This window comes from Erinaceus europaeus, chromosome 5 (genome assembly GCF_950295315.1).
Source record: "Erinaceus europaeus chromosome 5, mEriEur2.1, whole genome shotgun sequence".
NCBI classification, from domain to species: Eukaryota; Metazoa; Chordata; class Mammalia; order Eulipotyphla; family Erinaceidae; genus Erinaceus; species Erinaceus europaeus.
This window is the reverse complement of record NC_080166.1, coordinates 1,043,689-1,071,450: the sequence shown is the minus strand read 5'-3', so window position 1 is coordinate 1,071,450 and position 27,762 is coordinate 1,043,689. Positions and strand designations below refer to the sequence as shown.

Sequence of the window (27,762 nt, the reverse complement as noted above, 5' to 3'; positions counted from 1 at the left end):
GAGAAAGAAAAAGAGAAAAAGAAAGAGAAAGAAAGAAAGAAAGAAAGAAAGAAAGAAAGAAAGAAAGAAAGAAAGAAAGAAAGAAAGGAGGAAAGGTGAGGTTGGGTGGGGAGTGCTAGAAATACCCAAACTCCCCAAGACTGTTGGAGAAAAGCCTCAGCTGAAACTGCCCAGCGTGTCTCGCCTCCTCCTAGTCCACAGTCTGGCTGGGGGCTCTACACTTGTAGCTGCCGTTTTCCAGGGTGGGGACTGAAGTGTGAGGGCTGAGGTGTCTCCCACACCAACTGGAAGCCTCAGCTGCCGCCCAGTCACAGCCAGTGCTGAGTGACACCTGGACGTTGCTTGGGACACTCATCACTCCCACCTAGCGGCCCAGACATGTGATGTGGATGCAGACCCTCCGGTGGATTGATTCATGTTCCCACGTGGAGAAAAAAGGAGAGGTAACAGTGGGGGAGGAGTGTAACAGTCAAAAGAGGCCAATTGTCGTGTGTTCCTGGCACCAAAGTTGGGGACAGTCACACTGTCCTTCTGTGCATGGCACGAGAGGAGTCTAGACAGAAGTTCAAACTGCACCACTGATACACAGCACACAGGCCTTTGGACTGTTCTGGCTTTAATAAAACAAAAGTTGGCTTCACCAAATTGTGAATCCTCCCCCTGCAGATGGGAACTGGGGGCTTGAACCTGGGTCCTTGTGCATGGTAACATATGTGCTTAATGGGCTACTCCACCACATGGCCTTGAATTGTCTAATTCTAGAACTGAACGAGCTCCCAAAGTTACAACTTAAACCTGAACTAGAGTGCCTACTTTTTTCTTATGGCTCATGAACTGAGAATGCCTTCTACTTTTTTGTTTTTGCCCAGGGTTATCGCTGGGGCTCAGTACCTGCACTAGAACCCACTGCCCCCAGCAGCCATTTTCTCCATTTTGCTGTTGTTGTTGTTGGATAGGACAGAGAGAAATGGAGAGAGGAGGGGAAGACAGAGAGGGGGAGAGAAAGACAGACACCTGCAGACCTGCTTCACCGCCTGGGAAGCGACTCCCCTGCAGGTGGGGAGCCGGGGGCTCAAACCAGGATCCTTAGGCCGGTCCCTGCGCTTAGCACCACGTGCGCACTGGTCTCTGAGAATGATGGTGGGGAGCTTAGTGGCCGCAGAAGAGACTGTGCTAAGTTTGCTCTTTAAAGAAAAGTCTGTGGACTCCAGACCAAAGTCACTAGACCCTCTGCATGTAGCCAAGGCCTCTCTAGCCCCTTATCTGAATGAAGTATTATTTCTGAAAAAGAAGAATTTCCTGATATCACCTACAGAACCAAAAACAAGGTAATGGATAACTAGACAATCTGATCCTTATTTTCAAGACTTCTGGGAATCGCTGATAAATCTCCCACATCAGTGTCAGAGCTGATTTCTCATCAGAAACAGCTTTCCCCAAAGAGCCGGTCTCCAGCCGCAGCTTTGCAATAAAGCCAGTACAGCCCACACCTCCCTCCTCCCTCCCTCTCTTTCGCTCTCTCTTTTCACTTCTTTTTTAAAGTGGTCTGAAGGCTAGTAAATCTATCTTTTCTTTATGAGTAATAGAATCAGCAGAGAAAATGACTGTTAAAGAGCAAGCTGGCCTCAAACAAATCCCTGCCCGCTCAGCGGCAACTTTGACGAGGAAATTGCCCTGTTGAGGTGATGGATTCCATCTCAGCTGCAATCGCTCACGTTATGAGGAAGTCCAGGGACCCAGGGCCTGACCCTTAGCTGCAAAGCAGCTGCAGTGCCCCACTGGGAGTTGGTTGAAATGCTCTGGGACTGACTGAAGGCTGCCCTGCCAGCCCACTGCCCGGAGCCTGCAACAGCCTTCAGCACTGAGTCCTGACACAATTTTACCAGCCCTGGAATGTCCCCGTCAGGTCCCCTTCCTTCCTTCCGACTTACCTCCCCCAATCAAAGCCTAGTTTGAGTAGCAAATATGGAAATTCTCTAAGTCTGTAGCCTCATGACGCCTGTATTACATTTTCATCACTTTGTGTTTTCAAGTCTCGGGCATATAGAATATGAGTCATTTAGAGATCCTTCTTTGTTTGGTTTTGTTTGTCATCAAGGTCATCACTAGAGCTCAGTGCCTGAAGGAAGAATACACTACTCCAGGTGATCTTTTTAATTTTTTTTCCTTTTTTTTTTTAATAGAGACAGACAGAAGTGGAGAAGGACACGGGACAGAGAGGGAGAGAGACAGAAATACATCTCCAGCACTGCTTCACTGCCAGTGAGGCTTCCCCCAGCCCTGGCAAGTGGAGAGCCACATTTATTTCCAAAGAATACAATGGCAGTGAACAACACTGAAAATTAGTGGGGACTGGCACCTTCACTCTGTAGGAGTGGACGAGGTGCCTGAACAATACTAGCTTCTTTCTCCCTGAGTCTCAGGCAGCGCTTTTCTGATGGAAGGGCAGTGGGGTGTTATCACTTCATCAGGAGACTCTCTAGGAGAGCAAAAGATATGCTGAGAACTGTCCTCTTCTGACCTTGACTTAGGAATGGCATCCAATCAAATATACCTTAGTTTCCTCAGGAAAGAGAAGACAGATTCAAAGAGCTGTGGCAATCTCCTAACATCGGGGGACTTAGAGTTGTGACACTATACCATCTTGTCATCAAGAAGTCAAGTGTTTGCCTCCTGTCAGTCCCTTCAGAAGAAACATTGGTTTTTGATGTCTATAAAGGTGAGTGGGAAGAGAGTCTGCCAATGTTGAATTCAGCACATTTAAATACTAGGCTTTATTGTAGGGGCCATGTAGTATCTCACACCTGTTCACTCTCTCTGTGTTTGTCTTGACACTATACAGCTAAAGGCCCTCTCAAAGTCAAAGGTACTTGCTTTAGCTCTAAATTAACATTTATATATTTCCCACTATGTTACTATTTCAAGACAATCAGTAATATTTCAAACATAATGAAATATTTTTACTATTACCATCTTAGAACCAGTGGAACTAGGTGAATGTCTTAGTTTTAATCTCAAAAGAATAATAAAAGGGCAGGGACTTCCAGGAGGAGTAGCCACGGGATAACAGGGACCAGAACAGACTCTTGCCCAAGTCAACAAAGATCTACAGCTGTCAAACTGAACACAGCTCACAGGAACACCAGAGTCTCAGGCGGGCGCACACGTGTGGCTGGGGGAGGAGAGACGGGTCTGCGTGCGGCCAGACACCAAGAGCTCGGAGCTCAACAGAACATGGCGCCATTTCCCCTCCATATGCAGCGAGCCAGCCCATGCCCTCAGGGAATATTTGTGACCAAAAGAAATCCAGTCTGTTGTCAAAACATAAAGGTGATTTGCAGCAGCTCGTGGCAGCTGAGTGGTAAAGTCAGCCATGGTTCTGTGGACACAGCTGCAGCCCAGCAGCAGACCCCTGAGGCTCGGTTTCAGATTGAAATCAGACAGAGAAACCATATACACACACCACACAGAGCACAAAACAACACAAAAAATGACAACAAAAAAAAACTTACCTCCATCTCCACCCCTCCACCACACAACATATGAACAGAGTGAAGCCAGAGGCCATGACAATAGCACCACCTGCTGGCCAGCAATAGCCAGCACAATAAGTGCATAAAGAGAAATATTGTAGAGATGAACTATCAGACATGCAGAGTCAGACAGATTGAAATGAAACAGAAAGACTCCAGCAAAAGACAGACACAGAGGGACTATCAGAAAAAGACTACAGAAAGTTTGTTATGAGAACTCTGAGAATCTAAGCATAGTATGGAGAAGCGTATCTAAGAGTTGAAAGAATTTTTCACTAAGAAGTTAGGAAACGCAGAAGAAGAGCTCCAAGCAAAGTTTTCTAAGAAACTAGAAAACATTAAAAAGAACTTCAATTAGAGATCTCTAATTAATTAGAAATCATGAAAAATGAACTTCAGTCAGAGTTCACTAAGTAATTAGGAAGCATGAAAGAAAAACTTCAAATGAAATTGCAGGGAGTGAAAGATACTTTGAATGCAGCTCAAGGAGAAGGACTGGGAAGTAGACTCACTCTTGAAGAAGAAAAAAGATTCAGCAGTGAGGGGGCAGAGGCAGCCCAACAAGATGGCACCGTCTGTGCTGCCCATCTGTAGGCTGCTGGCCCCCACCCTGCTGCCCCACACCTCCAAGCACGATCCAGGTTCTACATCTGGGACTATGAAAGTGGGCCTGACCGTAGGCACATCCACCTTCCTGTGGTTCTAGTTTATCAGCAACATAATGACAATGACAAGACACGGGTTGGAATAGACTTTTGAAATGCTGACATAGTATGCTTCAAATAGTGATTACAGCCTTTTCTCTGGATCCACCAGCCTGATAATTACACATGTGAGAGAAAAAGGTACATGTGAATGTTTGTCAAGTCAGCAGTTGCACTTCACATTGTCAAATGAAAAAAATAAAAACTTCGTATTCAGAAAAAAAAGAAAAAAGAAAAAGACTCATTACACAGAAGAATGTCTAATCTAGAAGGTACAATCAGCCCACTCTTTCAATTTAAAGATGAAGGAGAGGAAATGCCTAGAAAGAATGAAGTGACTCTCTCTGAAACTGTAGGCTCCATCAAAATGTCAAATATAAGAGTGATTGGGAATTCCTGAGGAAGAGTAGTGGGTGAAAGGAACAGAGGCTATATTCATTCAAAAGGCAGAGTGTACACGCAGGTGCATGAATGCAGAGTGACCAACACTAAGGCACATCCTTGTAAAACTATCCAAACTCAAAGAGAGGGAAAAAAAATTTTTGCAGGATTCAGGGAAAGGAGTTTTATACAAAGGTAAAATTATCAGACTTTCACCAGACTTCTCTTCACAAACCCTAGAGACAAGAAGAGTGGAATGACATATTCAAAGTACTAAAAGAGAGGGAATTCCAGCCACAGATCTTGTATCCTGCAAAATTATCCTACAGATATGAGGGAGAAGTAAAGGTCTTCTCAAAGATTCAAAAGCTAAAGGGATGTGCCACCATCAAGCCCATCTTATAAGAATTACTGAAAGGAGGCCCAAAAGAAAAGAAGAAGTAAAGAAATACAAGTTCTGATCGAGGTGAACAGCAGTAGACTAGAACTAAAACACAAATGAAAATACAAAAGAACAATAAAGCAGGAAAGGGGGAGGGGATTTAAAGCCCACACACAGGAAAATCAGGAAGGATGCAAGGATATCCACTCTCACCATTTCTATTCAACATAGTCTGAGAAGTCCTTGCCATTGCAATCAGGCAAGAAAGAGGTATCAAAGGAATACATATTAGAAAGGATAACATGAAGTTTCCATTATTTGCAGATGATGTGTTGTTATACCTAGGGGACCCCAGAAGCTCTGTCCAAAAACTACTAGAAATTGTCAATAAATTCACTAAAGTAGCAGGTGGCAAAATTGATACCCACAAATCTGTGGCATTTCTCTACCCAGAAGATGGGCCAGATGAAAGGAAATTAGGTTGTCCAACCCTGGCACTTAGGAAAGACCAGTCCTGAAATGAGTGCAGCCTAGAATGTTCCCAGCTGTGACCATGGACTGCGAGCTCAGACTGACAGGGACTCAGAGGATACACAGGCTCTTGTGTTAAATATGAATAGATATGGATCCCGGGTCAGGCTGATGGGGTAAACAGTTAATTTTATTCTTAGATTTTTCTTCAAGTCTGAGAGCTCCTCTCTGCCCTAATCTAACTTTCTAGGCCTAGTCTCAGTGCTGACACCATCTTCTCAGACAGTATTTTTGTTCACCTCCATAGCTATCAAACTCAAGCAAAAAGTCTGGAAGACATTGGCCCCTGGGCACACACCATAAATAGACCTCCTCACTTCCTTCCACCTTAAGATCCCTATTCTCACCTGCTATGTTCCTAGTCACTAGTCATTTTTTCCTAAGTTATATCTCACCACCTTTCAGCCACCAAGTTGCAGATGCTGCCATGATGCCATCCTGACCTCCCTGGGCAGACGCCCTCACCCATGCGTCCTGGAGCCTCCCCTCCCCAGAGCCCTGCCCCACTAGGGACAGACAGACACAGGCTGGGGGTGTGGGTCCACCTGCCAACACCCATGTCCAGCGGAGAAGCAATGACAGAAGCCAGACCTCCCACCTTCTGCTCCCCATAGAGAATTCTGGGTCCAGGCTCCCAGGGAGGGAGAAATGTTACCAGAAGATGGACACAGAGCTCTGAACTCCAACTTCATCAAGACCCAGAGAGAGAAGAGGAGGGACATTTAGAAGAAGTAATGGGTGTGGGTGCAACTTGGAAAGGAAGAGAAGGCAGGAGCATAGCAAAACTGGGCGGATACACAGATACATACGGTCGTTGTGCAACCTGGGAGGCGTGGAGGGCGTGTGGCTATGGAACCCTGGTAGGGGGATGGTGCACAGCTGTACCCCTGTATTCGCATAATCTTGTAGCTCAGTATCAAGTCACCGATACAGCTGGGGGGTAGGTGACACCGACCTGACACACCTGACAGACTACTGTGTGCAAGACTTCAGGTCAGGTCCCTGACAGAACCTCCATGAGTGGTGGAACAGGGCTGCAAGTGTCTCTCTGTCTCTCTCTCCCTCTCTCTCCCTTTCTATTTCTCTCTGTCTCTATAAGAAAAGAAATAAAGAAGGAAAAAAGGGGGAAATAAAGAGTGGTGTCGTTGTCATGCAGACACCAGACTCCAGTGCTAACCCACATGGCAGATGCTATATCTATTAGGAATAATTAAAGAACGGGGCCAGGTGGTGGCACACACTGGTTAAGTGCACACACTACAGGGCACAAGGACCTGAGTTCGAGCCCCTGGTCTCCCAGCTGCAGGAGGAAAGCTTCACATGTGGTAAAGCAGGGCTGCAGGTGTCTCTCTCTCTCTCCATCTTCCCTCCCCTTCTCAGTGTCTCTTGTTGTTGTTGTTGTCGTTGTTGTTGTTGTTGTTGTTATCACTGGGGTTCATGCCAACACTATGAATCCACTGCTCCTGGCAGCCATTTTCTTCCCATTTTATTGGGTAGGACAGAGAGAAACTGAGGGAGAGGGTAGAGAAGGAGAGTGAAAGAGAGACACCTGCAGCCCTGCTTCACAGCTTGTGAAGTGACCCGCTGCAGGTGGGGAGCCGGGGGATCGAACCTTGACCCTTGAGCCCATCTTTGCTCAAGGGGCCGGGGGCCACCAGCTGATTCCCTTCTCTGTCTCTATCCGCTAATAAATCAATAAATATTTTTAAAAGAACACTTACATAGCTACAGTTGTGAGAACTCAAGAGGCAGAGCATCTGTCACTCTGCACCGTCTGGGCATAGCTCCCTCCCCTTCCAGAGGAGAAGCTCTGGGTTGTGGTGCCTTCTCTGCAAACAGGAACAATTTTAAAAGGCCAGCTGCTGGTCCCCGCCTCAGTCTCCTGCAGTGGCCCGGGATCAGGCTGAGGCGAGAGCGTGCCCTGGTCATGTCGCAGGTCCAGCAGGCGCGTGAGGGTCAGGCGTGAGCTCCTCAGTCACAGCACTCGTCCCCACGCTGGCTCGGCAGCCAGGTCTCCCTCTGAGAAGCAGGGTCTGATCCTGTTCCTGTGTGAGTGTCGCTGTAGGCAGTCTAGCCGCAGGCAGTTCAGCTCTTTGTGCGGAAGCACAGATCCAAAGAGGGACAACAAGGAAGAGCCCTGGCAAGTGCCTGGTGTGAGGCGACACAGAGCAGCCTGGCCCTCATAGGTCAGCCCAGCCGTCAGCAGGTGACCAGGATCCACGGGGAGACTGGATGCCCGGCCACCCCTAAGGAGGCTCCATAGAAAAGGTCAGAGCCCTGCCCCACTCGGGAAAGACACAGACGGGCTGGGGGTGTGGATCCACCTGCCAACACCCATGTCCAGCGGAGAAGCAATGACAGAAGCCAGACCTCCCACCTTCTGCTCCCCATACAGAATTTGGGTTCAGACTCCCGGAGGGATAAAGAACAGGGGAGCTTCCAATGGAGGGGAGGGGACAGGGAACTCTGGTGTTGGGGGCTGTGTGGAAGTGTACCCTGTTAATCACTTTTTTATTATTTCTTTATTGGGGGATTAATGTTTTACAGTCGAGAGTAACTACAATAGTCTGTGCGCGCATAACATTTCCCAGTTTTCCACGTTACAAGACAACCCACACTAGGTCCTCTGCCATCATGTTCCAGGACCTGAACCTTCCCCTCACCCATCCCAGTCTTTTACTTTGGTGCAGCACGCCACCTGTTAATCATTATTAAATCGCCAATAGAAAATTTTTCAACGAAAGAGAGGTCAGATCAACACCGGTGCCCGGTTAATACCCAGCAAGGCCAACTGAGCAGTTGGTAGCAGGAGCTGAAGCCAAAGGCCGCCCAGAGCGCGCGAGGAGAGCCGGAGCTCAGCCTCCTCGGGGCCGAGCCGAGCCGCGTCCTGAGTGACCTTCCGGCCCCCGAGCTCCAGGCCGGTTCTCCCGAGGCCTGGCCGGGCAGCCTGTCCGGAAGGCTTTTCCAGCCCCGGAGCCCTTCCTTCCACAGCAAAGCTCCAACCGTCCGCCCTGCACCACCTCCGCCTCCTGCGGCCCAGTCCGCACCCTTCCTTCCCGGGCCCCGGGCGGCCAGGCACGGACCGAGAGCTGCCCCACGGCGGGGCGGGCCGGCCCCGTGAGCGTCCTGAGCGAAGACACCCCACAGCGCACAGCGGTAGCTTGCGGCCGAGCCCTGGCGGGTGCAGCTCCAGACGCCCACAGCCGTGCTCCACTGGGCGGCGGGCGCGTCCAGTAACGGACCTCCCTCCAGGGCTGCCGTCCGTCCGTCCGTCCATCCATCCGTCCATCCATCCATCCTTCCATCCATCCGTCCGTCCGTCCGTCCGTCCATCCGTCCATCCATCCGTCTGTCCGTCCGTCTGTCCCAACCGAGATCCAAAGCAGGCAGGCCGGGCTCAGATGAGGAATGACGGGAAGACTCCTCTTCTGTTGTGAGTCACAGTCACCCCAGGAAGGAGGCCTCCTCGCACAGCCTCACTGCCGGAGGAGTGCAGGCTCCGTCCACACACACACCCCCCCCCGCGAATATTGTCCGTGGCAGTGACTCGCCGCCGAGCACACACGCTCCCAACACCCGCCCGGGGGGGGGGGGGGGGTCATACAGTCAGAGGCGTTCACGGAGCCTGCGGACGCTTCCCCTGGCCCCAGCGACCAGAATGCCCGGCCCGGCTCAGGCCCACGGGCCGGCAGAAGGCAGCCTCCTGCCCAGGAGACTCCCGGGAGCCCGGTGAAGGAGCCGCCGGGATGGGCAGAGTCAGTGCCAGCCGGTGAGGTCCTGCCCGCCCCTGCCCTCCGCAGCACGGGGCTCTGGCCACTGCTGGGAGCTGCTCGGCACAGGGTCTCACCTCTCTCCTCCGAGCCCACAGGACTGAGGCTGGAGCTCTGCTGCCTGCACCTCAGCACTGCAGGGAGTGCCTGCTGAGTGCTGAGTGCTGAGTGCTGAGTGCTGAGTGCTGAGTGCTGAGTGCTTACCCTTCTCCATGGAGAAAAAAAAACAGGTTGAGCCCAATCTCCCCCCTGCCCCCTACAACCTAGTCCTGATAAAAGTGACCTGATGCATCCAGACTTGAGATGCTGAGTGTGTGTGTGTGTGTGTGTGTGAGTGTGTGTGTGTGTGTGTGTGTGTGTGTGTGTGTGAGTGTGTGTGTGAGTGTGTGTGTGTGTGTGTGTGTGTGTGTGTGTTTGAGTGTGTGACTGTCTGAGTGTGTGTGTGTGTGTGTGTGAGTGTGAGTGTGAGTGTGTGTGTGAGTGTGAGTCTGTGTGAGTCTGTGTTTGAGTGTGTGTGTCTGTGTATGTGTGTGAGTGTGTGTGTTGAGTGTGTGAGTGTGCGTGTGAGTGTGTGAGTGAGTGTGAGAGTGTGTGAGTGTATGTGTGAGTGAGTGAGTGAGTGTGTGTGAGAGTGTGTGTTTGAGTGTGTGTGTGTGTGACTGTGTGTGTGAGTGTGTGTGTGTGAGTGTGTGTGTGTGTGAATGTGTGTGTGAGTGTGTGTGTGAGTGACTGTGTGTGAGTGTGAGTGTGAGTGTGAGTGTGAGTGTGTGTGAGTGTGTGTGTGTGTGTCTGAGTGTGTGTGAGTCTGTGTGTGTGAGTCTGTGTGAGTCTGTGTGTGTGAGTGTGTGTGTGTGTGAGTGTGTGTGTGTGTGTGTGTTGAGTGTGTGTGAGTGTGCGTGTGAGTGCGTGTGAGTGTGTGTGTGAGTGTGAGTGTGTGAGTGAGTGTGAGAGTGTGTGAGTGTATGTGTGAGTGAGTGAGTGTGTGTGAGAGTGTGTGAGTTTGTTGTGTGTGAGTGTACATGTGAGTTTGAGTGTATGTGAGTGTGTGTGTGACTGTGTGTGAGTGTGAGTGTGTGTGTGAGTGTGTGTGAGTGTGTGTGAGTGTGTGTGAGTGTGAGTCTGTGTGAGTCTGTGTGTGAGTGTGTGTGTGTGTCTGTGTATGTGTGTGAGTACGTGTGTGTGAGTGTGCGTGTGAGTTTGAGTGTGTGTGAGTGTATGTTTGAGGGTGTGTGTGACTGTGTGTGAGTGTGTGTGTGTGTGTGAGTGTGCGTGTGACTGTGTGTGAGTGTGTGTGTGTGTGTGAGTGTGTGTGAGTGTGTGTGTGAGTGAGTGTGAGTGTGAGTATGTGTGAGTGAGTGTGTGAGTGTGAGTGTGTGTGTGAGTGTGAGTGTGTGTGTGACTGTGTGTGAGTGTGAGTGTGTGAGTGAGTTTGTGTGACTGTGTGTGAGTGAGAATGTGTGTGTGAGTGTGAGTGTGTGTGAGTGACTGTGTGTGTGTGAGTGTGTGTGTGTGTGAGTGTGTAAGTCTGTGTGTGAGTACGTGTGTGAGTGCCTGTCCATGTCTGGTGCTGAGTGTGTGTGTCCAGGTCTGGTGCTGAGTGTGTGTGTCCAGGTCTGGTGCTGAGTGTGTGTCCAGGTCTGGTGCTGAGTGTGTGTGTCCAGGTCTGGTGCTGAGTGTGTGTGTCCAGGTCTGGTGCTGAGTGTGTGTGTCCAGGTCTGGGGCTGAGTGTGTGTGTGTCCAGGTCTGGTGCTGAGTGTGTGTGTGTCCAGGTCTGGTGCTGAGTGTGTGTGTGTCCAGGTCTGGTGCTGAGTGTGTGTGTCCAGGTCTGGTGCTGAGTGTGTGTGTGTCCAGGTCTGGTGCTGAGTGTGTGTGTCCAGGTCTGGTGCTGAGTGTGTGTGTCCAGGTCTGGTGCTGAGTGTGTGTCCAGGTCTGGTGCTGAGTGTGTGTGTCCAGGTCTGGTGCTGAGTGTGTGTGTCCAGGTCTGGTGCTGAGTGTGTGTGTGTCCAGGTCTGGTGCTGAGTGTGTGTGTCCAGGTCTGGTGCTGAGTGTGTGTGTCCAGGTCTGGTGCTGAGTGTGTGTGTGTCCAGGTCTGGTGCTGAGTGTGTGTGTGTCCAGGTCTGGTGCTGAGTGTGTGTGTGTCCAGGTCTGGTGCTGAGTGTGTGTGTGTCCAGGTCTGGTGCTGAGTGTGTGTGTCCAGGTCTGGTGCTGAGTGTGTGTCCAGGTCTGGTGCTGAGTGTGTGTCCAGGTCTGGTGTTGTGTTACCAGAGTGAAATGCAGTCGGGGACGCACAGCCTTGGGTGCTACTCGCTCTGCAGAGCCTGTGACTTCAGCCCGCAGAAATTTGGAGCTGGTGCTGGCCTGGGAGGAATGGGGCTGGAGCGCAGTGTGTTGAGGGCAGAAAGCGAATCAGAGGCGGCGGGGAGGGCGCGTCACGGAGAGGGGCCCATAAAGGCGCCCAGGCGGCCCTGGCACTCGCTAGGCTCTCCAGGCTCGGCAGGGTGCAGCCTGAGCCCTGGAAGACGAGGCTCCCAAGGCAGGCAGCAGGCCCAGGCCCGCACACCGCTCACCCTCACCCGGACACCTGGACAAGGGGACAACGGGACACCCGCACACCCGGACAGCTGGACACCCGGACACCCACGCACCCGGACACCCACACACCCGGACACCCAGACAACCGGACAACCGGACACCAGGACACTCGACGGAGTGGCCCGTGGCGCCCAGCTTGGCACAGCATTCACACGCCCAGGGGCTCCCGCCAGCGGCTTGCACCCCAGCCGCCGCCCGGACCAGCCCGCGCTCCTGGCGCCCGAATGTCGCCTCAGGGCCCCCCGCGCCCGCTGACCCGCCGCCCTGCTCGGACCCTCAAGCGACACCCCGGGGACACCCTGGCCCGCCCCCGACTCGCTGCGCGCTGAGCCCGGGCACCCCCGCCCCGGCCGGCCGGGACCTGGCTTCTGGGGGTGCGTGCCTGCGCCTCCAGAGAGCCCCCCGGATTGCTGCCCTCCCAGGCCCGCTGGGCGGGGCCCACGCCTCTGCCCCCCGCCCGGATGGGGCTCCCGGCCCGGACTGGGGGCTCCCGGAGTTGATGTCTGGCTGGGGGCCTGCGGAGACCTGGCCCGAGGTAAGGCAGGGCCGGGGACCGGTCGGGAAGAGGGGAAAACTAGAGCGGACTGGGGGACTGGGAGACCGGGAGACCCAGAGAGAGGGAAAGGGGGAGAGGGGGAGAGGAAGGGAGAGGGGAGAGGGGAGAGAGAGAGAGAGGAGACAGGGAGAGCGGGAGGGAGAGGGAGACAAGAGGGGGGAAGAGGGAGAGAAAAAGAGAGAGAGGGAGACTGAGAGGGGGGAAGAGGGAGAGAGAAAGAGAGAGAGGGAGACTGAGAGGGGGGAAGAGGGAGAGAGAAAGAAAGAGGCAAAGGAGAGAGAGAGGGAGAGGGATAGGAGAGCAAAAGAGGGAGAGGATGGAGGAGAAGGAGATGGAGGAAGAGAGAAACAGAGAGGGAGAAGGAGAGGGAAACTAGGAAAAACAGGGATACTGAGAGGGAAGGAGAGGAAGAGGCGGAGGGGGGAGAGGGAGAGAAGCTGAATGAGGCAGAGGTGTCCTTCTGGACCCCAGGTGGCTGGACCCCCAGTGCCTGAATGGGGCAGCTTCCCCCAACTTGAGGGGCCGCCCCGCCCCTCTGGTCCCTGGCAGTGCAGGGCAGGGGGTCATCCTTAACCACTGCGCCCAGAGGCTGCAGGTAGAGCCCCCAGTGGGCCTGGACTCTGAGTGCATCTGGGGGGGGTGGTGGGGGCTGCGAGGGCGCTGGGGTCCAGAGACAGAGCCTCCCCCACCTCCCTGGCATTGAGTAGAACTGCACCCTCACACCTCTCCTCCCCAACACGTCCCACTCCGTCCTGACCTGGGTGAGGGTCCCCATCTGGGTGAGGGTCCCTGTCTAGGTGAGGTTCCCCATCTGGGTGAAGGTCCTTGTCTGGGTGAGGGTCATTGTCTGGGTGAGGGTCCTTGTCTGGGTGAGGGTCCTTGTCTGGGTGAGGGTCCCTGTCTGAGTGAGGGTCCCTGTCTGGGTGAGGGTCCTTGTCTGGGTGAGGGTCCCTGTCTGAGTGAGGGTCCCTGTCTGGGTGAGGGTCCTTGTCTGGGTGAGGGTCCCTGTCTGGGTGAGGGTCCCCATCTGGGTGAGGGTCCCTGTCTGGGTGAGGGTCCTTGTCTGGGTGAGGGTCCTTGTCTGGGTGAGGGTCCCTGTCAGGGTGATGGTCCCTGTCAGGGTGAGTGTCCCTGTCTGGTGAGGGTCCTTGTCTGGGTGAGGGTCCCTGTCTGGGTGAGGGTCCCTTCTGGGTGACAGTCCTTGTCTGGGTGAGGTTCCCCATCTGGGTGAAGGTCCTTGTCTGGGTGAGGGTCATTGTCTGGGTGAGGGTCCTTGTCTGGGTGAGGGTCCTTGTCTGGGTGAGGGTCCCTGTCTGAGTGAGGGTCCCTGTCTGGGTGAGGGTCCTTGTCTGGGTGTGGGTCCTTGTCTGGATGAGGGTCCCCATCTGGGTGAGGGCCCCTGTCTGGGTGAGGGTCTCAGTCTGGGTAAGGGGTCCCTGTCTAGTCGAGGGGCTCCTTGGACCGCCGGGCCCCTCTCAGATGACTTGAGGCTCCAGGCCACCAGGGGCTGTCTCCATGTACATTTCTCCCTCTCCCTCCCACCACCCACCACCTCGCACCCCTTCCAGGCTTACACTTTGCCAGGATTTGACTCCCAGTGTCACCTGGGCAAAACAAGCCCTCCAGGCCTGGGAGTAAACGTTCACAGCCCCGCCCCGACCTCGTGGCACCTCCCTGGTTTGGACAGAGCCCTTGGCACCCCCATATCTATGCTGGGGGAGGGGGCAAGCCTGCTTGCTCTTCCTGCCAGGGTTAGCATGGGGCTGCTGAGCCCGACCACTCCTCTGCATTTGAATGTCTGAATATTCAGCCGAGAGAACCGGGGAGCAAAGGCTGCTTCCAGATGCCCTTCTTCCAGAAAAGCAGAGCCCTCCCCAGAAAGTGGGGACGTGCGCCCAGAGGGTACCAGTTCTCGCTTGTGGGCACACCTTGGCCTTGGTGACCTGGGGGGTGGTCTCCTTTTCAACAAGTGACCCATGTCAGAAGGGCCACAATGCAGTCCTCACAAGGGTTGGGGTACCCCCCAGACGGTGTGCCAAACTGAGTCCTCCCCAGACCACCTGCAGAAGGCGCCCTGCCTGAGCCTGGGGTCCTACAGTTTGGGGGGAAGGTCCTCCACAGATAAGGATGTGGGGGACCCTGGCTCCCTCTGCTTCCTGAGTCTGGGGTCCCACAGTCTGGGGGTGGAGGTCCTCCGCAGATGAGGATGTGGGGCACAGCTCATGTAAGGTCCCCGTGTAACCCCCTGCCCGCAGCCTCCCTTTCTGATCCGCAGACCCCATCACTGGGCGGTATCAGGGGGCTTCAGGGAGGGGGCGCTAACAGCAGGAGGCTGGGACCCGGCTGGGGGCAGGAAGTGAGAAGCTGAGGTGTTAGTGGGTGTGCCCTTCCTAGGCGACCGCTGGGGTGGGGGCTGTATCTGTTCTCTGACTCTCCTTAGTTTGTTTACTTATTTGTTTCTCTTTTCCCTTAAAATGACAACGCGGCCTCTGTGCGGCTTTCTGGTGCCCCCTGGTGTCGCAGCCCAGCAGCGTCCCCGGGGTGGGCGGCCGCTTCTGGGGTCCTGTCTGACCCCAGGCTGCGGGACCCGCGGTTCGGACACCCGCCTGCTGCCCAGGGGTCCAGGGTGCAGGGCGGGAGCAGCCTGCGGGGTTCGAGAGTGGCTGGGGGCACGCACCCTGTGGGGCCCAGGCTGGGCGGCCTGGTGGTCCCCGCACGTGGTCGGGGATGCGGGCAAGTGGCCCGAGAGACAGAGGAAAGTGGTGGCGCCCGGCTGAGCGCACACAGTCCTGTGCGAGGGCCGTGTCTGAGCTCGGGGTCCCAGCTGCAGGGAAAAAGTCGCAGGAACAAGGAGAGCAGGGCTGCAGGTGGCTGTCTCTCCCCTCAACCTCCCCTCCCCTCAATGTCTCTCTGTCCTAACCGACGAAAAGAATTCTAGAGAAACAGGAGAGAGCGGGACGGAGCGGGGGCAGCACCGAGAAAATCAGAAAACAAAACGTTTAAAGAGTGAGCAGACCAGGACCCCCAGCACAGCCCCGGAGTGGGAGAGCACCCTGCTCGCACCCAGGACCACCCCTAAATTTAGGAGGACCCCGCCCCCAGGCTCTGGGCCTCGCCCTAAGACCAGGCGCTGGTCTTCCTGGGGGGGGGGGGAGGCAGGCGATGGGGGCCGGGGGCGGAGGCGTCCAGGGAGGGTCGGGAGATTGGGGTCAGGGAACCAGGGGTCCTGGGTGTCAGGAGCCGGGGGTCCTCGGGGGCGGTGGTCCTGGGAGTCAGGGGTCCTTCGGGGCGGGGGTCCAGGGGATGGGGGTTGTGAGTGATTGGGGGGCCAGGAAATTGGGGTCGGGGAGCCAGGGTTCCTGGGGGTCATGGGCCGGAGTTCGGGAGATGGGTGTGGGGGGCTCGGCGACCAGGGGTTGGGGGCCGGGGGTCCTGGAGGTCTGGGGGTCAGGAGGTGGGGAGATGGAAGCCAGCGAGCCATGGGTCCTGGGAGGTGGGCTGCTCGGAGAGGGCTTGGGATCCACCAGGAAGACATGGGGGGCGGGCCCACTGAGCCCTCCCTGGGCGGGTTGTCTCTTCCTCCTGGGAGCCCTCAGCCCGCCACTGGGGGAGTAAGGAGATGGCGTCCTGGCCTCTACTGAAGAAGCCCCTTGAAAGCGGGGACTGGACCCCAGCGCACCCCGGGTCACCCCCACCCCATATGGGGGACTCAGTCCTGGTGGAGTGCGCCCTTCTCTCGGCCTGGGTATTATGGCTCAGCCCCCCATCTAGCCACCCCACCCTCCCCACTAAGCGCTGCCAACCTCAGGAGTGACTGACAGGCCCCAGGGTCCGAGATTTGGGTGAAGAAAGTCCCAGAGCGAGGGTACTGAGCAAACCGAGAGAGGTCAGAGAAGCAATTACAGAAATCCGGCCTTTGACCTTCTGCACCCCATAAAGAACTTGGGCCATAGTGCACAAGGACCCGGGTTCAAGCCCCCAGTCCCCATCTGCAGGGGGAAAGCATCATGAGTGGTGAAGCAGGGCTGCAGGTGTCTCTGTCTCTCTCCTCTATCTCCTTTTCCTCAACTTCTGGCTATCTCTATGCAAAGATAATTTAAAAATTAAAAAATAGAAGGAATTTTGGTCCATACTCCTAAATAAAGAATTGGGAAGCCTCCACTGGAAGGGACAGACACGGAAATCTGGTGGTGCAAACCATGTGGAGTTGCCCCGTTACCTTATAATCTGGTTAAACATTATTAAATCACTAATTAAAAGTAAAAAAAAATAAATGTTGGGTGTGCCAGGAAGGCCCATGGTTTTTATGCCAAACACCTGCTAGGAGCTTACTGAGTCCCTTATCCTGGGCCTTCTCCTTCCCCGGGTGCTTACTGAGTCCCTTATCCTGGGCCTTCTCCTTCCCCGGGTGCTTACTGAGTCCCTTATCCTGGGCCTTCTCCTTCCCCGGGTGCTTACTGAGTCCCTTATCCTGGGCCTTCTCCTTCCCCGGGTGCTTACTGAGTCCCTTATCCTGGGCCTTCTCCTTCCCCGGGTGCTTACTGAGTCCCTTATCCTGGGCCTTCTCCTTCCCCGGGTGCTTACTGAGTCCCTTATCCTGGGCCTTCTCCTTCCCCGGGTGCTTACTGAGTCCCTTATCCTGGGCCTTCTCCTTCCCCGGGTGCTTACTGAGTCCCTTATCCTGGGCCTTCTCCTTCCCCGGGTGCTTACTGAGTCCCTTATCCTGGGCCTTCTCCTTCCCCGGGTGCTTACTGAGTCCCTTATCCTGGGCCTTCTCCTTCCCCGGGTGCTTACTGAGTCCCTTATCCTGGGCCTTCTCCTTCCCCGGGTGCTTACTGAGTCCCTTATCCTGGGCCTTCTCCTTCCCCGGGTGCTTACTGAGTCCCTTATCCTGGGCCTTCTCCTTCCCCGGGTGCTTACTGAGTCCCTTATCCTGGGCCTTCTCCTTCCCCGGGTGCTTACTGAGTCCCTTATCCTGGGCCTTCTCCTTCCCCGGGTGCTTACTGAGTCCCTTATCCTGGGCCTTCTCCTTCCCCGGGTGCTTACTGAGTCCCTTATCCTGGGCCTTCTCCTTCCCCGGGTGCTTACTGAGTCCCTTATCCTGGGCCTTCTCCTTCCCCGGGTGCTTACTGAGTCCCTTATCCTGGGCCTTCTCCTTCCCCGGGTGCTTACTGAGTCCCCTTATCCTGGGCCTTCTCCTTCCCCGGGTGCTTACTGAGTCCCTTATCCTGGGCCTTCTCCTTCCCCGGGTGCTTACTGAGTCCCTTATCCTGGGCCTTCTCCTTCCCGGGTGCTTACTGAGTCCCTTATCCTGGGCCTTCTCCTTCCCGGGTGCTTACTGAGTCCCTTATCCTGGGCCTTCTCCTTCCCCGGGTGCTTACTGAGTCCCTTATCCTGGGCCTTCTCCTTCCCCGGGTGCTTACTGAGTCCCTTATCCTGGGCCTTCTCCTTCCCCGGGTGCTTACTGAGTCCCTTATCCTGGGCCTTCTCCTTCCCCGGGTGCTTACTGAGTCCCTTATCCTGGGCCTTCTCCTTCCCCGGGTGCTTACTGAGTCCCTTATCCTGGGCCTTCTCCTTCCCCGGGTGCTTACTGAGTCCCTTATCCTGGGCCTTCTCCTTCCCCGGGTGCTTACTGAGTCCCTTATCCTGGGCCTTCTCCTTCCCCGGGTGCTTACTGAGTCCCTTATCCTGGGCCTTCTCCTTCCCCGGGTGCTTACTGAGTCCCTTATCCTGGGCCTTCTCCTTCCCCGGGTGCTTACTGAGTCCCTTATCCTGGGCCTTCTCCTTCCCCGGGTGCTTACTGAGTCCCTTATCCTGGGCCTTCTCCTTCCCCGGGTGCTTACTGAGTCCCTTGCCCTGGGCCTTCTCCTTCCCCGGGTGCTTACTGAGTCCCTTGCCCTGGGCCTTCTCCTTCTCGGGTGCTTACTGAGTCCCCTGCCCTGGCCTTCCCTGACTGAGCTAATTTGCAAGGCAGATGCCTCCAGCCTCCTTCCTAATGTGAGGCTCCCAGAACTTGGTGCTCAGGCGGGAAGGACTGGGGGGAGGGGGCGCGTGCTGAGAGGGGCCCACTGGGCAAGGAATGGTATGCTTGCTTTTCTGGGACAGGAAAGACCCGCCGGCTTGCTGGGAGTTGGGGTGCTGGGGGGAAGGGGTGCGAGCTGCAGGGAGGGCAGGGAGGTCTCCCGGGCGGGGGTCGCAGGGTGGGGGCTGCGCTGTCTTCCTAGGAAAGGGGGAAGCCACGTCCTGTGCTTGGTCCCTTGGGGGCTGGGCTGGCTGCCCCAGACCTGCGGATGCAGGGGGCGGGTCCTGGGGTGCAGAGGCGGGTCCGGGGGTTACAGGGGGCGGGTCCGGGGGTGCAGGGCGGGTCCGGCGGTTACAGGGGGCGGGTCCGGCGGTGCAAGTCCTGGGTTTACTGGGGGCGGGTCCTGGGGTTCAGAGGAGCGACCTGGGGTTACAGGGGGCGGGTCCGTGGGTGCAGGAGCGGGTCCTGGGTTTACAGGGGGCGGGTCCTGGGGTTCAGAGGAGCTATCTGGGGTTACAGGGGGAGGGTCCGGCGGTTACAGGGGGCGGGTCCGGGGGTGCAGGGCGGGTCCGGTGGTGCAGGAGTGTCTGGGGGTCCTCGGGTGCAGGGTTGTCGGGGGGGAATGCAGGCGGTTGGTGCCAGGGTGCAGGGGTGTCCGGGAGTACAAGGCGGGTCCCGGGTGCAGGGGTGTCCAGAAGGTGCAGGAGTGTCCAGAAGGTGCAGGGGTGTCCAGGCGTACAAGGCGGGTCCCGGATGCAGGGGTGTCCAGGGGTGCATGGGTGTCCGGGGGTACAGGGCGGGTCCCGAGTGCAGGGGTGTCCATTGGTGCAGGGGTGTCCGGGGGTACAGGGAGGGTCCCAGGTGCAGGGGTGTCCAGGGGTGCAGGGGTGTCCGGGGGTACAAGGCGGGTCCCGGGTGCAGGGGTGTCCAGGGGTGCATGGGTGTCCTGGGGTACAGGGCGGGTCCCGGGTCCATGGTTGTCCAGTGGTGCATGGGTGTCCTGGGGTACAGGGCGGGTCCCGGGTGCAGGGGTGTCCAGAAGGTGCAGGTGTGTCCGGGGGTACAGGGAGGGTCCCGGGTGCAGGGGTGTCCAGGGGTGCAGGGGTGTCCGGGGGTACAGGGCGGGTCCCAGGTGCAGGGGTGTCCAGGGGTGCAGGGGTGTCCGGGGTACAGGGCGGGTCCCAGGTGCAAAGGTGTCCAGGGGTGCAGGGGTGTCCGGGTTACAGGGTGGGTCCCGGGTGCAGGGGTGTCCAGAAGGTGCAGGGGTGTCCAGGGGTGCAGGGGAGTCCGGGGGTACAGGGCGGGTCATGGGTGCAGGGGTGTCCAGGGGTGCAGGGGTGTCCGGAGGTACAGGGGCGTCCAGGGGTGCAGGGGTGTCCGGGTTACAGGGTGGATCCCGGGTGCAGGGGTGTCCAGAAGGTGCAGGGGTGTCCAGGGGTGCAGGGGTGTCCGGGTGCCAAGCGAGGCCCGGGTGAGGCCGACCCCACCGCTCCCCGCAGGTGCTGGCGGGCATCGAGGATGAAGCCATGGCACGTGCTGGCCGCCTCTCTGCTGCTGCTCCAGGCGGCGTCTGCGCTGCCGCTGCCCGCGGGTAGGAGGCCCCAAGACCGCCCCGCAGACGACCCGGCGCCCGGCGCACACAGTAAGGCCCTGCCCTGCCCTACCTACCCCTACCCGCTACCCTGCCCTACCCCTACCCTGCCCTACCCCCTACCCTACCCTGCCCTACCCCTACCCTGCCCTACCCCCTACCCTGCCCTACCCCCTACCCTGCCCTACCCCTACCCTGCCCTACCCCCTACCCTGCCCCCCTCCTCCTCCTCCCCCACCCCAGGGGCCTGTGCCCCTGCATCCCAGGGCAGTGTGACCCCCAGCCTGGCTGCACCGGGACTCGTCCACGAGTGGCAGCTGGTGCCCTGGCCTGGCCCTGCAGTACTCCCTGAGCTTACCTGCCTCCCTCCTGGCCGCCACCCCACAGGACAGCACAGCCGCCTCCCCCACCTCCACTCTCTCCCGCTCTCTCCCCTGTCTGGGTGTGGCTGGCTGTGCGTAAGCCTGTTTGCCTTATATATTTACTGGTTTGTTTATTGTTGAATGGAGACAGAAATGGAGAGGGGAGGGATGCAGGAGCAGAGAGACAGACCCCTGTAGCCCCGCCGCAGCCCCAGAGCTCCCCCTGCAGGTGAGGCATGTGCTCAGACAGGTGCCAGCTGCCTGCCTGAGGTCCACCCCTGGCCTGGGGTCGGGCTTTTCCCAAACCGACAGAGTCAGGAAGCACAGGGTGGAGGCCTCGGCCTTCAGAACCAGCGTCTGGGCTGTGGCTCGTCTGCTGGAAGAGCTGTGCTTCTAGAGAAGATTTCATAGTCACTTGCGCTAGCTGGACCCGGCAGGCAGGGGCAGCGGCAGAGTGGGGACAGCGGGGCCAGGCGAGGCAGGGGGGACTGTCCCCCGGAGTCAGGCCCTCGTTCACTGGGAGAGAGTGTGGTTCCCTCTCCAGGGCTGTGTGTGGCCGGCCTGGCCAGGACGTGCTGTGGGTGACCCTGTGAGTCAGCCTCCCCCGCAGGGCCTTCTTTCTCTGCTGTGCAAAGCAAGGCGGGCAGCAGTAGTCATTGCAGGCTGTGGCAGGAGTTTGTAGGGGATTAAAAATAAAAGCAATTAAGAAAAAAACGGAAGGGCTGAGGACAGGGCATAATGGTTATGCAAAGCAGGTGAGTGTCTGAGGCTCTCCAGGCCCCGGGGCCAATCTCCAGCCAGAGCTGAGCAGGGTTCTGGTGTCTCTGTCTCTCGTTCTAACTGTCATTAAAATAAAATAAATTAAATGTTTTCAGGGGAAAAAAAAGAAAGAAAAGAAAAAAACGAACACAGCCCCTCCTCCCAAATAAAGCAGCTGTGAAGTGCAGCACGTGTCACCCGGACTCAGCCCTGTTTTGCCTGATTTTGCATCTGACGTGCGTTGGGTTGGGGGAGCAGTCAGTTAGCCTTGTGTGAAGAGTCCACATGCCTGTGGCCTTGGACTAGAAGCAGCCCAGGACACTGACTGTGGTGTGCTTATTCAAGGCTTACTTACAGCAGTTATTAGCGTTTTGCAGGAGTCACAGAAGAGAGAAACGGTGCACTTCTGTGAGGTATCGGAGACTCGGTGAGTGAGTTGAGCTGAGAGACAGAAATGGCAGATGCTTTGAAATGAAGTCACTCTTGTAAGAGTTTCTTTCCCTCAGCTGTATAGACCTAGTTCTAAAGGCTTTGGTCTCTAAGACAAATTCCCATCTTGATCGTGGACAAGTCTCTCTAGAGACTTAAATTTAAAATTTTAATTTAGTGCCTTTGTCTTCTAGAGTCCCGAGAGAACTCAGCAAGTGGTTTGATTTACTTACTTATTGATTGAGCGTATCTGCTGGTCAGCTCTGGCCCTCTGATCTGGCTGTAGCGAGAGAATGACTGTGCCTGGGTGCAAGCTGATGGAGTCACTGAGACTTCATTGGCGTCAGTACCCCGAGGTTCTAAACATGCTTAAAGCTGGTAGAGCTCTTGCCCAGCTCTGGGACTTTGGGCGAGTTATTTATTCTAGAACTTCAGTTTGTAGCTGTCCAGAGACCTTCTGCTCCACGACGTCTTTGGGTTCTAAGAAGTGGCCCTTGGAACACTTGCTCCTGGCCGGATCATCCTCTGGGAAGAGGCTCAGAAGAAGAGTCTCTAAGAAATGTGAGTGTCGAGGGCCAGGCTGTGGCGCACCTAGTTAAGAGCACAAACTGCCATGCGAAAGGACCCGGGTTCGAGCCCCCACCCCCTCCGCCCACCTGTATAGGGGCCGCTTCACAAGCAGCGAGGCAGGCCTGCAGGTGTCTCTGTCTCTGTCCCTCTCTGTGTCCCCTCCCCTCTCAACGTCTCTCTGTCCTATCAAAAGAAGAAAAGAGAGAGAGGGAGGGAGGGAGGGAGGGACAGTGGCTGTGTCATGCAGGCAGTGAGCTCCAGCAATAAGCCTGGAGGCAATAAATAAATAAATAAATAAATAAATACCAGCCTTGGGCCTCAAACCCTGAGACTCAGATTTAACTGATTTGGGCAGGAGCGGGGCACCATGTCTGGCTATTTCCCTGAGTCTGGTGAGCATTCAGGTCGAATCACTATGACTCAGGAGTAGTCTAAGAAAGTCCTCTGTGGGCTGGGGTGGGAGATAGCTCAGCTTTAGGGCACAGGACTTGCATGTGTGTGACCAACCCCAGAAGTCCCAGGTTCAATACTGGGCACCATCATATGCCAGAGTGAGCACTACTCTGTCCTCCCCCCCCCCATTCTCTGTCTCTCATAACTTTAAAAAATATATATTTTCATTTACTTATTGGATAAAGAGCCAGAAATTGAGAGGAAGAGGGAGACAGTGATGGAGAGAGACAGAGAGACCCCTGCAGCCCTGCTTCACCACTCGGGAAACCTTCCCCATGCAGGTGGGGGCTGGGAGCTCGAACCCCGTCCTTGTGCACTGTAACATGTGCGCTCAACCAGGTGCGCCACCACCTGGTCCCTTGTCTCTCGTGAAAATAAGTACAACTTAGGGGGGTGGGCGGTGGCGCAGCGGGTTAAGCACACCTGGCACAATCGCAAGGACCAGCCTAAGGATCCCGGTTCGAACCCCGGCTCCCCACCTGCAGGGGAGTCGCTTCACAGGTGGTGAAGCAGGTCTGCAGGTGTCTGTCTTTCTCTCCCCCTCTCTGTCTTCCCCTCCCCTCTCCATTTCTCTCTGTCCTGCCCAACAACGATGACATCAGTAACAACAACAATAATAAAACAACTAGGGCAACAAAAGGGAATAAATAAATAAGTATCTTTTTAAAAAAGATGAAGAAATGGCCACTGGGAGCACTGGCATCCTGTGGACATCAAGTCCCTGTAATGACCCTGCTTGTAAAAGAACGAGAAAGAGAGAGAGACGGAGAGAGAGAAAAAACTCCAGCCACAAGGCAAAGTAGCAATTATCTTCAAATCAAGGAAAAGCGTAACTTGGGGGTACTCACTTAGTAAAAGCAGCGCTGCGTCCTCACTAGACACGACCCTGGCCACTCCACTTACGCTTGAACGAGAAGAACACCCCCACCCTGTTCTGTCTGTGGGGACACGTCATAGCTTCCCGAAGGACACCTGAAAGAGAAAATGTTCCCAGAGAGAAGGTGACCTACACCCAAGCCAGACTGACTTCTTCCCAGGCGCGTTCAGCTCCTTAGCCGGCTGCCCGAGCATCGGAGGCAAGAGAGGGGCAGCGTGCAGGCGCTGAGCTCCCACAGTGCCTGCGCCCCTGCTCCCTGCTGCCATTCACAGCCTGCAGCGCCAACCTCACAACTGGTGGGGCTTGTCCTGGGGAACATGGTCACTCGCTGCCCCCGAAAATAGGAAGGACCCCAAATTCTGGCCCATCTGCACAGGAGAGCTTCTGAACTTGGTGGCTGAGCCAAGGCCTTCTTAGTGCTGCTTTAACAGCACTTTGGGGGCCCGAGGGCAGCACGCCTTGGCTGAGTGCACATACTACGAAGCACAAGGTGCTGCGCCAAGATCCAGGTTCGAGCCCCCGCTCCCCACCTGCAGGGAGGAACACTACACAAGCGGTGAGGCAGGCCTGCACGTGTCTCCCTGTCTCTCTCCCTCTCTATGTCCCCTCCTTTCTCAATTTCTCTCTGTCCTGTCCAATAAAATGGGGGGAAATGGCCACCAGGAGCACGGGATTCGTAGTGCTGGCAGCGTTGAGCCCCAGAGAGAACCTGGTGGGAAGATAAAAAGACAGAGCAGAATACACCATCTCGTGCTGTTCTGTGGGGACTGGACTGCTCCCGAGGTGTATTCTGCTCATTGCGGCGTCCTGGCTGCATCAGAGGATGCGCCGCCCAGAGAGAGCTCTAACCCTTGTCTGCCGAGTGGCCGGCTCTGGTCACAGCTGCCTCCTGCAGCAACTGGAACTTGTCGAGACTCAAGGACTCAGGCATCTTCTTTGGGTCCCTCTACAAGTTCTCCTCTTACACTGTCTTTGTTCTTTTACTTTGCTTTCTGCCAGCACTGTCTCTGAAGGGTAATTCACAGGTGTGAAGAATCTAGAAGGTGAAAGCCTAAAGTGTTTTAACCTTTTTGTATCTATCGTGTGTGTGTGTGTGTGTGTGTGTGTGTGTGTGTGTGTGTGTGTGCAGTGTCATAGGTGGCAGGGAGCCCTTGGTGGACATAATAGACAATCCCCTACCCTCGTGTGAGAAGCAACCCTGGCTAGTCATTACATTTGTTTGATGTGATTTGGTAGAACTGTAAACCATGAATAAGCATAAAGCAGAGCCCTGTCCCACAGGGACAGACAGACACAGGCTGGGGGTGTGGATCCACCTGCCAACACCCATATCCAGTGGAGAAGCAATGACAGAAGCCAGACTCCCACCTTCTGCTCCCCATAGAGAATTTTCTCCATGCTCCCAGAGGGGGAGAAACGTCAGGGGAAGATGACCAGGGGGCTCTGAATTCCAACTCCATCAGGACCCGGAGAGAGAGGCGGGGAGAGAGGAGGGACACTGAGAAGTAGTAATAGATGTAGGTGTGACACAGAAAGGAACAGAAGGCAGGGCCATAGGAATATGGGCAAATACATATAAATACAGACAGCTATAGAAATAACAGTCAACCCTTATCTGTGACCTTGGGAGACCCACTGCAGTTTGCGGTGGAGGGAATGGGGCCACAGAGCTCTAGGGGTGGAATTGCAGTCCTGTTGTCTTATAATTTAGTAAATAATAGTAAGTCATTAATAAAATAATTAAAGAACAAGCAGGAAGAATAAGCTGTGAGGTAGGGTCGTGTGTCCCAAAGCTGGAGGGCCGTGGAGTCTGAGCTGTGCTCAGAAGTCATCTCTAACCGGATGTGATGTCCTGGGGTGTGTGGAGTAGACCGGAGCTCTCCGTCCAGAAGCCAGACTCATAAGTCAAGCTGGCGAGTCCCGGGCTCCCCCACAAAACCCTCTGTACGCCTCAGCCTAGAGGCCCACCCCCACCCCAACCTGCAGCCCTGAGGACCCAAGGGCAGGTCCCCACCAGCAGGAGCGTAACTGTCAGGTTGTGACACCTTCTCCACCTTTGTGTTCAGTCAGCACTTGCTTGGCCTCTCTGAAAACTCCTCTGCTCATCTGTGCGAGGGGGGTACGATGATCAGGTAACCAGAAGAATCTGCCTCCGGTGAGGGCGAGAGGCCCCAAGAGGCCTAGCCCTGCGACGGCCCCATCCCAGCACCCCTGGCAGCCTGTCTTTTCTCCTGCTCCTGCCTTCCCTTCTGTCCTCTGCCAAGACCCTGCTCTAAATGGTGGGACTTCGAGCAGCGGGACAAAGTACAGAGAGAGAATGAAATGCAGGCCCTGCGGGGAGGCTATTTTGGTCAGCACCCAGGCTGCCTGGGATTCTGCCCCAGCTCCGCATGCCTGGCGCTCCCTGGCTCCCGCAGCCCCTGCCATCTGTGTTTTGTGAGCCCGCAAGCTCCTCACAGACTCTTTCCCTTCAGATTCCCAGTGGTCCTGTCAGCCACCCTGTGCCCCAGAGCCGGCGAAGCTCCCTGCCTCCCACGAGTAGTAGGAGGCTTGTGGGTGGGAGCCCACCTGCACTAGGGGCCCTGTTTCTGTTTGACTTTGCTGTGTTTTTTTTGTTTGTTTGTTTATCTGTTTATTCTGCCCCCAGAGTCACTGCTGGGCTCACTGCCAAGGAATCTACTGCTCCTGGGGCCATTTGCCTCCTTCATTTTTATTTATTTCTTTCTTTGTTTGCTAGAACAGAGAGAAATTGAGAGGGAGGAGGAGGGAGAGGGAAGGAGGGAAGGAGAGAGAGAGAGAGAGAGAGAAGGAGCCCTGCAGCTCTGCTTTACCGCTCCTGAAGGGACAGGGCTCAGAGCCTCACTCCTTGCAGCTGGGTGCCTGGCCCCGCGCGCCCTGTTTTCAACGTCCCACTGGATATCTAGCTTTCGGTGTTCCTACACCCAGCACTACCCCAAAATAAAAGACTTAATGAGCTTTAGGAAACTTTCAGCCCATCATGGAGCAGCTCCTGAGACTTCGGGTGCAGCAAACTGCTTGGTGGGCAGCCCCGTAGGAAGTGCCAGGGAGCACTGAGCTCAGGGCACAGCACTGGCCAGTGGGCAGCCCCGTAGGCAGCCCCAGGGAGCACTGAGCTCAGGGCACAGCACTGGCCGGTGGGCAGCCCCGTAGGCAGCCCCAGGGAGCACTGAGCTCAGGGCACAGCACTGACCGGTGGGCAGCCCCGTAGGCAGCCCAGGGAGTACTGAGCTCAGGGCACAGCACTGGCCAGTGGGCAGCCCCGTAGGCAGCCCCAGGGAGCACTGAGCTCAGGGCACAGCACTGGCCGGTGGGCAGCCCCGTAGGCAGCCCCAGGGAGCACTGAGCTCAGGGCACAGCACTGACCGGTGGGCAGCCCCGTAGGCAGCCCAGGGAGTACTGAGCTCAGGGCACAGCACTGGCCGAGATGCAAGGTGGGAGGCAGGTGGGAGCTCGGTGTGGTTCCAACAGCGATAAGGACAGACAGACAGCGGGTCCTCGTGGAGACCTGCAGCCAGCAGCTTGACCCCACAGTGGACACCTGTTTCAGACTGTCGCTGGTGGCGTCTGTCAGGCTCACTTGGAAAGGGCCCACCTTGGGGCTTCAGGCTGACACAACAGCTCCAAAGACTCCGCTTTGGTTGATATGAAAATAAAACCTGGCTGGCCTCTCCCCTTCCAGTTTTGTGTCAGTTTGGTGAGCACATACTAGTCCTTGGAGGCTTCACTGAGTCACAGCGAGTCTTCCTGGGCTGGGGAGACAACAGGCTGCTTGCTTCTAGGCCTGAGGTTCTGAAGCCCCAGGCTCAGTCTGCAGCCCCACCAGAGCTGAGCAGGGCTCTAGTTTTTCTCTCTCTCATTGAAATAAAACAGACTTTAATATAACATAATTAAGGGGGTCCGGGCAGTGGTGCACCGGGTTAAGTGCATATAGTACTAAGCACAAGGACCAGCACAAGGATGCGGGTTCAAGCCCCCAGCTCCCCACCTATGGGGTGGGTCACTTCACAAGTGGTGGAGTAGGTCTGCAGGTCTCTCCCTCTCCTCTCTCCGTTTCTCTCTGTCCTATCCAATAAAAATGGGAAAAAATGGCCACTGGATTCCTAGCACTAGAGATTCCTAGTGCTGGGCCTTAGCAATAACCTTGGAGGCAAAATAAATAAGGAAACAAAAGATAACGAAAACAGTTATCTTTCTTGAATGTTATCAGTGATTTAATATAGATTGACAAG

The 27,762-nt window shown here is 55.8% G+C and overlaps 1 protein-coding gene across 1 annotated transcript in view; it reads left to right on the top strand.

The window, feature by feature from the left end:
• The first annotated feature begins 12,293 nt into the window (after window positions 1-12,293).
• Window positions 12,294-27,762, top strand: part of GDNF (glial cell derived neurotrophic factor) — a 32,978-nt gene continuing 17,509 nt past the window's right edge. The window contains exons 1-2 of the mRNA XM_060190958.1: window positions 12,294-12,428; window positions 19,971-20,113. Of these exons, the coding sequence (XP_060046941.1) occupies window positions 19,990-20,113 (124 nt within the window). The 5' untranslated portion in view covers window positions 12,294-12,428; window positions 19,971-19,989. The remainder of the gene's footprint in view (window positions 12,429-19,970; window positions 20,114-27,762) is intronic.